The sequence below is a fragment of the Lithobates pipiens genome, unplaced genomic scaffold (genome assembly GCF_037356315.1).
Source record: "Lithobates pipiens isolate NorthernLeopardFrog02 unplaced genomic scaffold, aLitPip1_a1.2 Scaffold_7, whole genome shotgun sequence".
Classification (NCBI taxonomy): Eukaryota; Metazoa; Chordata; class Amphibia; order Anura; family Ranidae; genus Lithobates; species Lithobates pipiens.
This window is the reverse complement of record NW_027507892.1, coordinates 1,636,045-1,653,361: the sequence shown is the minus strand read 5'-3', so window position 1 is coordinate 1,653,361 and position 17,317 is coordinate 1,636,045. Positions and strand designations below refer to the sequence as shown.

General features: G+C 45.5%; 1 protein-coding gene across 1 annotated transcript in view; it reads left to right on the top strand.

Moving 5' to 3' along the window:
* The window catches only part of LOC143959298 (ceramide synthase 2-like), a gene marked incomplete in the record, with an annotated part of 213,869 nt that overhangs the window by 162,436 nt on the left and 34,116 nt on the right, over window positions 1-17,317 (top strand). Inside the window, 2 exon segments of the mRNA XM_077467980.1 lie at window positions 8,465-8,522; window positions 13,247-13,297. Coding sequence (XP_077324106.1) covers window positions 8,465-8,522; window positions 13,247-13,297 — 109 coding nt within the window.

The window sequence follows — 17,317 nt, the reverse complement described above, 5'->3', positions numbered from 1 at the left end:
GTCCACCCTAAAGTGGAGCTTCCGCTCATTGGAACCCTCCCCCCCCTCCGGCGCCACAATTGGCACCTTTCAGTACAGGTATCTGCACCCACTTCCGGCGTAGATTCTGCAGAAGGTACGCCCCTTTCCACAGAATCTACGCCCCTTTCCGAAGGTCCCCCGCTGCCTGCTGGGAAACACGGATCCCAGAGACAGCGGGGACCATCCTTATTGCGCAGCGCGACTCGCGCATGCGCAGTAGGGAACCGGGAAATGAAGCCGCAAGGCTCCACTTCCTGATTCCCATACCCAAGATGGCGGCGGCAGCACCCGAGAGACGATCGAGAGAACGGCTTCGGGTGCCGACATCGCGGGTGCGCTGGGCGGGTAAGTGTCATTATTTTAAAAGTCAACAGCTGCAGTATTTGTAGCTGCTGGCTTTAAAAAAAAAAAAAAACGGCGGAACTCCCGCTTTAAGGCTCAGTTCACACTGCTACGATGGCAAACGTGTGCGACTTTGCCTGTGGCCCCGCCTTGCGACTTCTTTCCAACTGTGTTGCATTTAGGAGCTTGTCTGTGGGCTGAAATCGCACCCAAGTTGGAGCAAAGTAGTGCAGGAACTGCTTTTTCAAATCAATGCGGCACCGCAAAGTCGGCAGCGCTCCGATTTGAACACGGCCGTTGCCGACAATGGGGTGAGACTTGTCATGCGATTTGACCTGTCGATTCGCATGACAAGTCTCTCCAATGTGAACGAGAGCTAAAGCCCCATACACACCATCAGATTTTCTGCTGATTTTTGTCGTCAGGTTTACCAAAACCATGTAGTAGAAGGGCCTGCCGGATTGCATACAAATTGAAACTCCTAAGATTTGACCTCATATTATATGGTTTTGGTAAATCTGAAGAAAAAAAATCAACAGAAAATCTGATAGTGTGTATGAGGCTTAAGGCTGGGTTCACACTGCTGCGGCTGGGAGAACCAGATGTGATTCGCACCGCACTGCAGTGCAAATCACATCCGATCTCTGTGCGATGTGAGTTCAGCCATACAGACAGTATGGCTGAATTCGCATCGCACCCGCCGCAAACTCGCACAGGACCCTTTTTTTGGTCCACAGCAGAATCGGATCGCATGGGTGTTCACACCATGCGATCCGATTCCTGTCCGAGTTTGCAGATCACACTGCGATATGCGAACTGATCTGGGGGTGTCATTAAGGTTTCACTGACACTCCCAGCAGTCTGCATAGGGCAGTGTGAACTGCCGGTGGGAGGCATGCGATGCGGGAAAACGCAGCGGATTTGCGGCGCTCCCGCATCGCTTCAGTGTGAACCCAGCCTAAGGGACATTTACTAAAATGGGTGCGCGCAGAATCTGGTGCAGATGTGTATGATAGCCAATCGGCTTCTAACTACAGCTTGTTCAATTAAGCTTTGATGATAAATCCTGGGAGAAAAAAAAAATTTAGAGGGTGCAAAAAGGCAAAAATGTGTCCACTTTATTAATATAGTTTACACTGTATATTAATTAGAGGTTCTATTTTTGCGTTTTCCGCCCTCTACATATATGTATTTTTTTTATCATGTATTCCTTTTTACTAATTTTAGGAGCAGCATTTGGTGTCTGTGTGTATATATTTGTATATATGTATACGTGTAAAATATGTGTGTGTATATAATATAATTTTTTTTTTCTGATTTACACTGTGGCGCCGACAATCCCATATTTCCCTTTTTAATATATAAAAAAAAATATATATATATATAATTCATATATTAAAAAGGGAAATATGGGATTGTCAGCGCCACAGTGTAAATCAGAAAAAATATACGTGTGTATATGTGTGTGTAATACATATATATACACACACACATATATTTTTTTCTGATTTACACTGTGGCGCCCACAGTCCAATATTTCCCCTTTTAATAAATGCTGGAAGCTGATTGGTTACTTCTATGCACAGCTGCACCAGATTTGGTATGCTCCAGTTTTAGTAAATCCCCCCTCCCCCACCCCCCCCGGTCTTGTATGTATGTAGATTGAGAAATATGGATTCATGTGGCTGTAATGCGTTTAGTTGTGTATTTCTATGCCGGGCACAGGCTGGTCTGTGAGCCGGAGAGGAGTGCATGGAAATCCTCACTGACACCAAACTATTTGCAGGGCTGAATGTGCGGAGTGGGCGACCACACCCTGCTGGCACAGCCCGGGCCTGTGATTCAGCATCGCTCTCCTGCGACTCGTCATGTGTTGCTGTAAATAGCTCTAAGCCCAGAAAGGAAACTCTATGATTGGCTTCTCCCGTGGGATTTCTACAGACAGCTACATCCTGGGACTCGGCACCAGACCCTTTTTTATTCCTTTCTTGGGTGACGCTGCGGATCGCCCGCATGGAAGGGATTATTTCCAGTGCAGTTTTTAACACGACGTAAAACTTTTGTGAAGTTTTTGTGATAAGGAAACGCTTACAGTGCTGGCAATTTCTCATCATCGCAGGTCTGATCACATGTGATAACCAAATCATTTGTAGATCTTGCAAATATTGGGTCTCCTGCCTGGGGCAGTTGCTTTCCTTTTTTTATTTTTTATTATTAAAGAGAAACTGCAGTCTGCTCACATAATTTGTAATAAGAACATCTTTGCCATTCTGAAGCTTCCCTCCAACCACCTTGCATATTATTTTATATATACTGTGATTCTTTACTTGCCAAATATGCTGCAGAAATTTCCCTCCACTAAGGCTGGCTGCAGCCATGTTAACTGTGGGCAGCTGAAGCTGCTGCCTGTTCACTTCCTGGATTTACACAGAGGCACACATCCAGCTCTGCAAGTTTCATTGGCCCTCTTATGACTCACCCCCCCCCCCCCTTCCTGGCAAACTGTGACTGATAGTCAGCAGCTCTCTGCTCGTGGAGCTGTGAGAACTGAGTGATCGGCACTGCTCGATCGCTCGTTTCTCAGTGTTCGAGGCGTCGGGGAACGGATGCAGCATCGGACTGATGCTGCATCTGCCTAGGTAAGTATGAATGCAAAAAAAAAAAACATACGTCTCTCTTAAATGAAAGCTTTTCTAAAGAAAAACTTTTTTTATATTTGATTTGAATGAGTTTAACCACTTCAGTACCAGGCACTTAGACACCTTCCTGCCCAGCCTAATTTTCAGCTTGTAGTGCTGTAGCAATTTGAATGACAATTGCGCGGTCATACAACACTGTACCCAAACATATTTTGTATCATTTTGTTCCCACAAATATAGCTTTCTTTTGGTGGTATTTGATCACCTCTGCGATTTTTGTTTTTTGCGCAACAAATAAAAAAGATCGAAAATTTGGAAAATAAAACAAGTTTTTCTTTGTTTCTGTAAATTTTTTTTGTAAATAAGTAAGTTTTTTTCTTCTTCAATGATGGGCACTGATGAGGTAGCACTGATGGGCACTCATAGGCGGCACTGGTGGGCACTTATGGGTGGCACGGATGGGCGCTGATAGGTGGGCAAGGATGGGCACTGATGGGTGGCACTGATGACACTGGATGGCATTGCTGGGCATCACAGTTTTTATTTTGCTACATGGTGGTTCCAGTCAGTGCCCATTTGTGAGCACTGACTGGCACAGATTGGCCATCATTTGTACATGTGGATGGCCATCCACATGTTGCCCACTTCTCTGGTGATCCACGCGGCTTCCCTGATGGTCCAATGTGGGCATCTGAGGGGGGCTGCGCTGAACAATCAGCGCCAGCCCCCCCTGTCAGGAGAGCCGCTGACCGGCTCTCCTCTGCTTGTCTGTCAGACGCGAGTGAGGAAAAGCCGATCACCGGCTTATACGGTTTACATCGTGATCAGCGGTGATTTGACACGGCTGATCACATGGTAAAGAGCCTCCGCCAGGGGGGTACCATACTGCTTTATATCGGGGGGTACCATACTGCTTTATATCGGGGGGGGTACCATACTGCTTTATATCGGGGGGTACCATACTGCTTTATATCGGGGGGGTACCATACTGCTTTATATCGGGGGGTACCATACTGCTTTATATCGGGGGGTACCATACTGCTTTATATCGGGGGGTACCATACTGCTTTATATCGGGGGGTACCATACTGCTTTATATCGGGGGGTACCATACTGCTTTATATCGGGGGGTACCATACTGCTTTATATCGGAGGGGACCGTACTGCTTTATATCGGAGGGGACCGTACTGCTTTATATCGGAGGGGACCATACTGCTTTATATCGGGGGGTACCATACTGCTTTATATCGGAGGGGACCGTACTGCTTTATATCGGAGGGGACCGTACTGCTTTATATCGGAGGGGACCATACTGCTTTATATCGGAGGGGACCATACTGCTTTATATCGGAGGGGACCATACTGCTTTATATCGGAGGGGACCATACTGCTTTATATCGGAGGGGACCATACTGCTTTATATCGGAGGGGACCATACTGCTTTATATCGGAGGGGACCATACTGCTTTATATCGGAGGGGACCATACTGCTTTATATCGGAGGGGACCGTACTGCTTTATATCGGAGGGGACCGTACTGCTTTATATCGGAGGGGACCGTACTGCTTTATATCGGAGGGGACCGTACTGCTTTATATCGGAGGGGACCGTACTGCTTTATATCGGAGGGGACCGTACTGCTTTATATCGGAGGGGACCGTACTGCTTTATATCGGAGGGGACCGTACTGCTTTATATCGGAGGGGACCGTACTGCTTTATATCGGAGGGGACCGTACTGCTTTATATCGGAGGGGACCGTACTGCTTTATATCGGAGGGGACCGTACTGCTTTATATCGGAGGGGACCGTACTGCTTTATATCGGAGGGGACCGTACTGCTTTATATCGGGGGATATCATACTGCTTTATATCGGGGGGACCATACTGATTTATATCGGGGGGGACCATACCGATTTATATCGAGGGGGACCATACTGCTTTATATCGGGGGGGGGGGGGGACCATACTGCCTTATATCAAAGGGCACCATACTGCTTCATTTAAGTAAGTACCATAAGGCTAAAACAGTAAACTTTTACTGTGGCACTTTTATTTGTGAAGCAGGAAAAATATAAACTGCGGTCTGCCCGTTCCATAGATCCGCAGCCTGCGGAGGGGTCTCGTAGGGAAGTTTTCCATTACGCTAACTGACTTTAAGGGCCTCAGATTTAATGTAGTGTAATTAGAGACAGCATGAGCCCTCTGGGGGCTGTAATTACCGATCACCAGGAGAGCAATCCGATGTAATTTCTCCATGCAATGCTACACTTGCCAAGAGCCACTTTAATCTCCTTCCATAGACAATGGGCACATGGGGGTGACCCCCCGCCCCTTCCCCCCAATCTGCTTGTGTAAGGTTTAATCATGAAATGATTAATATAGGTGGAATGAGAACTCAGCGATGGAAGACATTAAGGACGATGTTGCTGAGTGATCGTAAGACAGGAGACGGCTGTATAGATGATGCAAGATTGGAATGGAGCGTGTAATGATCCTTCCTTCAATAATCTGCGCTTTTCATTCTATACCTTTTGAAATGCTAGACGAGATTGTAGATGATTGACAACTTCATTCCCTCCGCTTTTCATGCACAGCCTCCTGACTCTTTGATATTGGAAGAATTTTAGGGATGCAATATATCAAATTTTTTTTCTTTTCACGACTTTGCCAGGTACACAAGACTGTATTGTACATTGAGATTCACATTATTATTATTATTATTATACAGGATTTATGTGGCGTCGACAGTTTACGCAGCGCTTTACAACATTGGGGCAGACAGTATGCTTATATACAGCTTTAAGCAGTATCTGAGAACACTATTTCACTCATTTTTAATATTCAAAGCAAACTTCCCCCACCCATCCATGTCTCCATGCTTTATTTTGCTGAGAAACTGCTTTCAAAAACACCCCCCCCCCCCCCCTCATTATATTTAGCTGCAGCCATCTTGAGTAAGGGCAGATGATTCTGTTTCAATAGTATTTATTTGTTTTTTACAATAAGATAACGTGCAAAAAGTCTGGGGGCTAGCCTTTGGCAATTGTAACAAGGGTTAGTTTACAAAAATAGGCAAAAAACACGAGATAAACAAAACAACAACAAAAAAACCATCCTTAGAGCGGCTATACCAGCAATAGATAGGCATGGTCCAGAGGCTGTCACGGGCAGAGGGTCCTAGGGAAGTTCTCAACAATAACTGCCTCCCCTTGGGCCCTGCAATATCCATATAATGGTATAGTATACATCCTATATAAGTTCAAATAAGGAGGGTCTAAGTAGAAACCAAGGGGTGGTTGGGTAGGAGAGAGCCGCAGACAGAAAAGGGGTCACTCACCCAGCAGATGGGGGATGTAAAGAAAAGCCAGAGTAGACTACGGGGTAAAGGAGGTAGAGGCCAAGAGATGGGAAAGGGAGGGGAGGAAATAAGGCCTCAGGAGCATTGAGGCCGCCCATCTTAAAGTGGTTACAACCCTTACCGACCAGTTTTCCCTACAGGTAAGCTTATGAGGTTTACCTGTAGGTACTGGAAAGGTTTAGGAGATATTTACCATATATGCTCGGCGCAAGCACAAAGGGCACAATCGTGCCGTTTCTATAGGGCCTGTGCCGTGACCGTAGGCTCCCATGCACATGCGCGAGAGTGACGTCACGCAAGCCCGACCGGTCACAGAGCCGAAGTACGCGGCCCTGGAAAGGAAGAGGGGTGACAATGGATGATTCCACCAGCGGGGGACATCGCAGGCTTCGTTTGTAGGCAAGTGCAACATAATGCATACAAGCCTATTATGCTTTTACTTTGCAGGGGAATAAAGAGGACATAAAACCCATCAGGGTTTACTTCCTCTTTAAGCGGGGCTGGCTTGGGGGAGAGTCGGGAAGGCAAATGACAGCCACGGTTCTCAGTTCTTGAGGAACTTCGCATGGGAGTTGTTGCAAAGGGCGGTTGATGTAGCATTTACTCACTGGAATCCATTTGCCCTTAGCTCAGGCATGCAGGCAGGAGGGTGTGCTTGGCTGAGAAAAAGCCCAGCCTCTCCTCTCCTCCTTCAAATGAAAGAAAAAAAAAAGCCCATGAAGACTCCTGGGATGTACGATATGTATTGGCCTAGGTCAGAAATCAGGAAGCAACTGAAGAAATGTAAAAAGAATACCGGCAACTCGATTGCTTCTTCTTAAATCTTTATTTAGCGTTTTGATGTCGCACCGCTGTTTGTGCTCATTAAGATTTAAGAAGAAGAAATCGAGTTGCCGGCATTCCTTTTGCAATTTTGATGTATGGGACACAATGGCCTGAGCACAGTTATTCAGCTCATCATCCTGTAAACATGCGGTAGAGCTTGGGTGAGTCTTTTTCTACATTAACTGAAAAAATTTGTAAAAAAAAAAAAAAAAAAAATTCAAACAAGTAAATGCAACAGGCTCTGTTCACATTAGAGCGTCTCCAAAATCGCAGGATTTCCAGTGCGACTTTGGAGCGTGATTGAATGCGACCTTTTGGTGCAATTTTGATCTGACTTTATATTCTATGGCTCAAAGTGGCATCAAAAGTCGGGCAGGCACCTTTTCAAAGTCAAACTTGACGTCGCACCAATTTTGCCATTGAAAAGAATAGGGTGCGACTCGTCTTGCGACTTTGCTGAAAGTCACATAAGTGTGAATGGTGCTGAATGCTAGCGGCATAAGGTTTAAAATATTTCATGTGGTTTTTTGTTTTGTTTTTCAATGACAATGGGCCAGACTAGCACTGGAGCCGCGGTCGCTGTCTGACGTTTTAGCATGTTCTGGTAATTATGATGTCATGCTGACCTGGACATTTTATAGATGGGCAGCTCCTATCCTCATATTGATTAGCAGTTCCAAATTAATAACTACTGCAGTAGGGAACGGACACAAAAGATACGCTCCGCATCTTTCCAAATAATTGTTCTGTTTTATTATGACACAATTGAAGGTTTTTATACACATGATTACATAGGTATCACATTAATATTACAATTGTGCTTTTATGGTAACAAGGGGCGTAACATAGGCAGGCTAATTCTAATCAGGACTCAAAAGAATGCAAACATGTACTGAAAACATTATTAGTGTCGTGTGCCCAGTGAGGGCTATGTGCAATACATATAAAATAGAATACAATTATATACAGAACCTACAAATTTCCTTTACAATGCTAACCCACACGCGGTGACCACGTCACCGTCCTGCATAATGTGTATTTTCCCATGTGTTCGTTTTTTATTGTCTCGCTTGTATGGAGTGTGATTTCATTTTCCTGTATTTTTTTCTGAAAAATGTTAGACTTGAAATAAAAAAATTAAATAAATTAAATTCATGTTGATTGCGAGAGTTTAGATCCGCTTTAGTACAAGAGATTGGCTAAATCTGGAAGCACAAGTATAATGGCAGCAATACAGATTTCCCTCTGAACTCACACCGATCTGTTCTCTTTCCAGCTGGAGGTTCGCCTTCTACCTGTGCGCTTTGATTGGAGGAGTCGCCGTCCTGTATGATGTAAGTCACATTTTGTGTCTCATGTTTGCCGCCCTAGACAGTACTTCATTGGTGGGAGACGAAACCTGTATGCAATGATGCGAGGTGGGCAGTGAGAGATTAATATGTCTTCTCTCTGCTGCCTGGCGCACTGCAGACAGAGACCGCAGCGAGTGGCGCCTGGGAACAGGGGGAGGAGGTCTGCTCAATATCGGTAAGTTTCTGACCGATATCGATAATTTGAAAAATGTGACCATCGGCCTCTCCAAAAATCGGTTGTCCATTTTTTTTTTTCTTTTCTTTTTTTTTTTGTAAAGGTGAGGTCACCCTTTAGCCAGTTCCCAACCGGCACACGCCGATGTACGTCGGCAGAATGGCACGGGCAGGCATATTGGCATACATGTACGTCCATTTTTAAATGCTGCCCTGCCATTGCATGGGCGGCATGCTCGCGTGCCGGTTGGGACCCCCGTGAGTCCGGTCGCGGGGACTCGATCGCTGCGGGTTATACCCGCGATCGTCTCACGGGGCGGCTGAATGGGCAGATGCCGTTGTAAACAGCATCTCCCTGTTCTGCCTAGCAACAAGTGATGCTGATCTCTGCTCCATGTGTTTGGAGCAGAGATCAGTGTTCACTGAATGAAAGCCCAGCCCCCCCACAGTTAATAACACGCCCCTAGGAACACTTAACCCCTACACTGCCACCCCTGGTTAACCCCTTCACTGCCAGTGCCATTTACACAGGAATCAATGCATTTGTATAGCATTGATTGCTGTATAAATGACAATGGTCCCAAAAATGTGTCAAAAATGTCCGATGTGTCCGCCGCAATGTCGCAGTCACAATAAAAATTGCTGATCGCCGCCATTACTAGTAAAAAAAAAAAAAAAAATATTAATAAAAAATGCCATAAAACTATCCCCTATTTTGTAAACACTATAACTTTTGCACAAACCAATCAATAATCGCTTATTGCGATTTAATTTAATTTATTTTTTTACCAAAGATATGTAGAAGAATACGTATCGGCCTAAACTGAGGGAAAAAAAAGTTTTTTATATATTTTTGGGGGATATTTATTATAACAAAAAGTAAAAAATATTGAGTTTTTTTCAAAATTGGCGCTTTATTTTTGTTTATAGTGCAAAAAATAAAAACCGCAGAGATGATCAAATACCACCAAAAGAAAGCTCTATTTGTGGGGAAAAAAAGGACGTCAATTTTGTTGGGGAGTCACGTCACATGACCGTGCAATTGTCAGTTAAATCGACGCAGTGCCGAATCGCAAAAAGTGCTCTGGTCTTAAAGCGGAGGTCCACCCTAAAGTGGAGCTTCCGCTCATTGGAACCCTCCCCCCCTCCGGCGCCACAATTGGCACCTTTCAGGGGGGAGAGGGGTGCAGGTACCTGTACAGTACAGGTATCTGCACCCACTTACGGCGTAGATTCTGCAGAAGCTACGCCCCTTTCCGCAGAATCTACGCCCCTTTCCGAAGGTCCCCCGCTGCCTGCTGGGAAACACACAGATCCCAGAGACAGCGGGGACCATCCTTATTGCGCAGTGCGACTCGCGTATATGTGCAGTAGGGAACCGGGAAATGAAGCCGCAAGGCTCCACTTCCTGATTCCCATACCCAAGATGGCGGCGGCAGCACCCGAGAGACGATCGAGAGATCGGCTTTGGGTGCCGACATCGTGGGCGCGCTGGGCAGGTAAGTGTCATTATTTTAAAAGTCAGCAGCTGCAGTATTTGTAGCTGCTGGCTTTAAAAAAAAAAAAAAAAAAAAACGGCGGAACTCCCGCTTTAAGCCAGCAAAATGGTCCGGTCTGAAAGTGGTTAAGCAAAGTAGATTCTGCAGACAGTCTTTGGAGAACAATATTTTAACCACTTAACAACCGCCCATTCCCGATTAACGGCTTCAGGGCGGTTGTTTAACTCTAAGAGGCCGTTAATTAACGGCCTCCCAGAATTCTGCTCTCGCGCGCCCCCTGGGGCGCGCACACGAGAGCATCCGTGACCGCTGGGTCCAGTGGACCCGGCGCATCACGAATCACGGTAAACGGCCGCTCATCGCGGCCGTTTACCACGTGATCGCTCCGTCAAATGACGGAGTGATCACTTGTAAACAAGCCGGCGTCATGTTATGACGCCGGTTCCTCCCTCCCCTCTCTGTACCGATCGGTACAGCGGAGGGGGAAGAGATCGGTGTCAGCAGCGATGTGGGCTGCATCTGCAGTGCCCACATCGCTGCTCACCGAAAATTAACCCCTCAATTCCCTGCAAATACTCTGCATTACTCTGCAATTCCCTGCAAATACTCTGCATTACTCTGCAATTCCCTGCAAATACTCTGCATTACTCTGCAATTCCCTGCAAATACTCTGCATTGCTCTGCAATTCCCTGCAAATACTCTGCATTGCTCTGCAATTCCCTGCAAATACTCTGCATTACTCTGCAATTCCCTGCAAATACTCTGCAATTCCCTGTAAATACTCTGCATTACTCTGCAATTCCCTGCAAATACTCTGCAATGCCCTGCAAATACTCTGCAATGCCCTGCAACACTCTGCATTGCCCTGCAACACTCTGCATTGCCCTGCAACGCTCCGCAATGCCCTGCAACGCTCCGCAATGCCCTGCAACGCTCCGCAATGCCCTGCAACGCTCTGCAATACCCTGCAACACTCTGCAACACCCGCCAATACCCTGCAACACTCTGCAATGCTCTGCAACCCCCGCAACACTCTGCAATGCTCTGCAACCCCCGCCGATACCCTGCAACACTCTGCAATGCTCTGCAACCCCCGCCGATACCCTGCAACACTCTGCAATGCTCTGCAACACCCGCCAATACCCTGCAACACTCTGCAATGCTCTGCAACACCCGCCAATACCCTGCAATGCTCTGCAACGCAGTACTCTGCAACACCATGCTCTGAGATACCCAGCCATAGTCGGTGATACCCTGCAATACCCAGCCATAGACATCTCCCGCCGCCCTCCGCCCTCCGGTGCTTCTACCGAATCGCTAATACGATCAAAGCCAGAATCTTTTTTTTTTTTTTTCAGGCTTCCCAGCTTAGAGGTGAGATGTGGGTCTTATTGACCCCACATCTCACTGTAAAGAGGACCTGTCATGCCATATTCCTATTACAAGGGATGTTTACATTCCTTGTAATAGGAATAAAAGTGATCAAAAAAATTATTTTTGGGGAAAAAAATGTCAAACTAAAATAAATAAAGTAAAATGAACAATAAAAAAAAATGCTTTTTTAAAAGCGCCCCTGTCCCCATGTGCTCGCATGCAGAAGCGAACGCATGCGTAAGTCCCGCCCACATATGAAAACTGTGTTCAAACCACACATGTGAGGTATCGCTGCGAACGTTAGAGCGAGAGAAATAATTCTAGCCCTAGACCTCCTCTGTAACTCAAAACATATAACCAGTAAAAAAAATGTAAATCGTCGGGGATTTTTAAGTAGCGACGTTTGCCGCCATTCCACGAGCGTGTGCAATTTTGAAGAGTGACATATTAGGTATCTATTTACTCAGCGTAACTTCATCTTTCACATTATGCAAAAATTGGGCTAACTTTACTGTGTTTTTTTTTTTTTAAGCACAAAACAGTTTTTCTTCCAAAAAAAAGCATTCGAAAAATTACTGCGCAAATACCGTGCGAGATAAAAAGTTGCAAAGACCACCATTGTATTCTCCAGGGTGTTTGCTAAAAAAAACATATATAATGTTTTGGAGTTCTATGTAATTTTCTAGCAAATAAATGATGATTTTTACATGTAGGAGAGAAATGTCAGAATTGTCCTGGGTGCTCCAGAACACCTGATGGCGCTCCATGCATGTTGGGCCTCTGTATGTGGCCACGCTGTGTAAAAGTCTCACACATGTGGTATCACCATACTCGGGAGTAATAGCAGAATGTGTTTTGGGGTGTAATTTGTGGTATGCATATGCTGTGTGTGAGAAATAACCTGATAATATGACAATTTTGTGAAAAAAAAAAAAAAAAGTAAAAAGAATCTTGATTTTGCAAAGAATTGTGGGAAAAAATGACAACTTCAAAAAACTCATCATGCCTCTTACTAAATACCTTGGAATGTCTTCTTTCCAAAAAGGGGTCATTTGGGGGGTATTTGTACTTTTCTGGCATGTTGGGGTCTCAAGAATTGAAATAGGCCGTCAGTACTTCAGGTGTGATCAATTTTCAGATATTGGCACCATAGCTTGTGGACTCTATAACTTTCACAAAGACCAAATAATATCCACCAATTTGTACTTATTTTTACCAAAGATATGTAGTAGTATAAATTTTGGCCACAATTTATGAAGAAAAAATTACTAATCTGCTAAATTTTCTAACAGAAACAAAGAAAAATTAGTTTTTTTACAGAATTTTCGGTATTTTTTCTTTTATAGCACAAAAAATAAAAAACCCAGCGGTGATTAAATACCACCAAAAGAAAGCTCTATTTGTGTGAAAAAAAGGACAAAAATTTCATATAGGTCCAGTGTTGCATGACTGAGTAATTGTCATTCAAAATGCGAGAGCACCGAAAGCTGAAAATTGGTCTGGTTATTAAGGGTGTTTAAGTGCCCAGTGGTTAAAAGAGCAATAGGATCTGGGACCCAAACAATTTTGTATTGCCCCTGGCAATAACTCTACCTGTATTGAGAGATATTATCTGGACGCTGTGCTAACCGCTTATTTCCATCCTCTTTCTTTTACAGAAACCCTGGTTTTATGACGTGTGGGAAGTGTGGGTAGGCTACCCGAAACAGGTAAGACACTGAAACACCGACACCCTGTCTAGAAGTAAAATGTTGTGCCTGGCAAAGATACCGAACACATTGTATCAAAAGTCTAAAGTTTTGTTAATAAAGGGTATTGATTAAACTTTAGGAGGCTGTGCTTATTGCACCGCAGCCGGTGTGCGCTGGGGGAAACACGGTGCTGATATGCCAATCTCGGCACATCACACTGTGTTTTTACTTCTTTTGTTTTTTTGTAGAACTTTATTGAGATGTCAATATAGTTTTATTCACTGCAGCGGTGTAGTAATGTGGTGGTTTACATCACAACATTCCGCACGAAAAAAAAAGGGACTGCATGTAGTACACGGCATTGCTGTGGTGTGAACTGACAGCATAGTAAACAAGGCATTTTGTGCTGTCTGTGCCGGCCATTCTCAACTAAGGTTCCTTCAGAGGCTGCTAGGGGTTCCTTGGGCTGTGGCTGATTGACCCCCTCCTTGATTGTATGTGTACAATGTTTATATAATGAGAAAACAACACAGGGAGGGCTGTACAGTAACATTGCCGTGCCTGCAGCGGTAAACGCCGCTATTTTTAGCGGCGTTTTACCGTTGGATTTGCAGCGCATTTTGGCCGCTAGCGGGGCGCTTTTACCCCCCGCTAGCGGCCGAGAGAGGGTTAAAACCGCCCGCAATATGCCGCAATAGCGGCATTTTGCTGGCGGTAATGCAGTGCTGCCCCATTGATTTCAATGGGGAGCAGCGGTGGAGGAGCGGTAAACACACCGCTCCAAAGAAGCTGCTGGCAGGACTTTTCCGACGTCCTGCCAGCGCACCACTCCAGTGTGAAAGCCCTCGGGCTTTCACACTGGAATGAATGGAGCAGCAGTTTGAGGGCGGATTGCAGGCGCTATTTCTAACGCTATATCACCTGCAAAACTCCCTCGGTGTGAAAGGGGTCTAACTGATCATTGTGGTAGCCAAAGTGTTCCACTGATGGGGAACCCGTCCTCCCGGTTCCCGATCATTATTACAGGACCCAGAGCTGTCTGTGACAGATCAGTCTCTGTACTGGGAGTGCGCTGTGCAGCGCGCTTTCAGCACAAACACAGTAGTGCGTATATGCGGCCCCAAGGATAAAGACCCCCTTCAGTGAGGTCGTATGTGTGCATACACTCGATAGAAAGGGGTAAAAGCAACTTGACAAGTAAAAACAAGTTTGTAATTGAACTTTGCCTTTTGTGGCATGGGGGATTGTTCATCTCAGTGGTAGATGCGTTTTCATATCGTGAGTCCACGTCAGACAGGCGTTTATAGTTAAGGGCCTAGTAGCCCACGTTTATTAAATGATAAAAACGAAACAAAAGTCCACTCAGGAATCCCACGCGGGGGTTTAAACGTCATTCAGACACAACTGAAAAAATAGCCCACCTGGCTACTCTTCCACAGCACTGCTGCTTTACAGGTAGTGGTCCCTCAAACCACCAGCTCTTCCAGGCCCACAATCTTCGATGCACACACCTTCGGGCTTCACACACAGACACTGACTAGGAGCCACTGCTCCAACCTACCTTCCTTCCCCCTTCTGCTCTCACCAGCCCCTCGTTCATATGGGCTGTGTGCAGCTGTGCACACACCCTGCTTGCCATCCTCAAGACCCGGACACAGGGTTGAAGATCCTGTCCCACCCGTGACTGTCGGGGATCTCCAAACTACAGAATCCCATCCGGGGGGCTGTGTGCAGCTGCTCTCACCAGCCCCTCGAGACGCTCGCTAGGAGCCACGGCTCCAACTCCACCTTCCTTCCCCCTTCTGCTCTCACCAACCCCTCGTTATATGGGCTGTGTGCAGCTGGGCACACACACTGCTTGCTATCCTCAAGACCCGGACACAGATCCCGTCCCACCGGTGACTCTCAGGGATCTCCAAACTACAGAATCCCATCCGGAACTAGCAAAACCTGGAGAAAACACATTTAACCTCTAGACTGTAGTCTTGCAGTCCGCAGATATGCAAACTCTGTGTCTTTTACCTCCAATTTCATAGGGACAGAGCCTCGCTGTCTGCCACACTTTGTACACCTTTGTATAACACCTATATCCCTTATCATCCTAATCCTCCTTAATTAACTCCTTCTCTGTTCAACTATTTTTTCCTGAGGATTTAAATTTTTTTTAAATTTTATTAACCACTTGCCAACCAGCCGCCGCAGTTTCACTGCGGCAGAACGGCACGGCTGGGCGAAACTATGTTCTGTTACATCGCTTCGTCCTGTGGCCACTAGGGGCGCATGTCTCTGCTCACCCCCGGAGCTGATGCGATGACCGCTGGGCTCCCACGATCGCTCGTGACACACCGAGAACAGGGATCTGTATGTGTAAACACTTGATCCCTGTTCTCTGAGGGGAGAAGAGACTGATCGTGTGGTCATACAAAGTATTAACAGCGATCTGTCCTCTCCCCATGACAGTCCCATTCCCCCTTCAGTTAGAACACAGAGAGGGATCACCGTTCCCTCCCCCCCTTGATTGCTCCCTAGAGTTAACCCCTTCCCTGGCAGTGTAATTTATACAGTAATCAGTGCAATTTTATAGCACTGATCGCTGCAGAAATGCCAATGGTCCAAAAAATGTGTCAAAAGTGTCCGATCTGTCCGCCATAATGTCGCAGTCCCGATAAAAATCACCGCCATTACTAGTAAAAAATAATAATAATAATAAAAATGTTATAAATCTATCCCCTATTTTGTAGATGCTATAAATTTTGCGCAAACCAATCAATATACGCTTTTTGCGATATTTATTACCAAAAATATGTAGAAGAATACACATCGGTCTAAACTGAGAAAAAAAAATAGTTAAAAAAAAATGGGGATATTATAGCAAAAAGTACAAAATAGTACGTGTTTTTTTTTTCAAAATTGTCGCTCTTTTTTTTGTTTATAGTACAAAAAATAAAAAAAATGCAGAGGTGATCAAATGCCACCAAAAAAATGCTCTATTTGTGGAGGAAAAAAGGATGTCAATTTTGTTTGGGTGCAGCGCCACGCAATTGTCAATTAAAGCGACGCAGTCCCGAATCGCAAAAAATGGCCTGCTCATTGAGCAGCCAAATCTTCCAGGGCTGAAGCGGTTAACAATTATTATTTAAACATAATTACGTAAATCTTGGTTGCGCTGCCCATATCATATCATAACATATACAGTAGATATCTATCGCAAGATTCAATCAATATTACAAGAGATATATCGGAAATACCTTATTGAAGTGCTACATAAAAAAAATATCAAGTCAACGGTGTAATTTGATTCAGACCCCTTTCACATTGGACCCGCCCGTGCGTTAGCGGTAAAGCGTTGCTTGTTTTAGGGGCGATTTACCCCTGTTTAAGTGTCACTTTTTGGCCGCTAGCAGGGCACTTTTTACCCCAAAAAATCACTTCCGAAACGCTGCCCATTCATTGCAATGGGCAGGGGCATTTTTGGGAGCGCTGTATACAGCGCACCCAAACCACCCCAAGCATGCCGCTTGCAGGACTTTTCCGATCGTCTCGCAAGCGCACCGCCCCTCTGTGAAAAGCAGTCCGGCTTTCACATTCGGGCGGCAGTGGTTAGGCGCTTTACAGGCGCTATTACTAGTGCTAAAACGCCTGAAAATTACCTCCGGTGTGAAACGGGTTAGTTAAGTGACTGACCCCCATTCACGCTGACCGTACGCAAATATGCCGCGCCCACTGGACTGGGCTTTTTTTTCGGTGGCATATTTGTGTACTTCCCTTTGTGCTTGGTGCCCGCCGAGAGCCCCTTTGCCTATTTCTAAAGATTGGGACCTGGAAAGTCTGATTTCTGTTCACCTGATCGCTGCGATAGCCACTGATTGGCCCGCCCCCCTGTTTCCTGTCTCTGTGAATGGACGAGACAGATGCATTGTATCATTCTCTGTCCTTTTGCAGAGATAGAAAAAAAAAAAATAATAATCAAAAATTTAAAAGCAAAATACCTAGATCAACATTTGATCTGGGTCAGCCCCAGGGTTAGTGCTTGAGTCA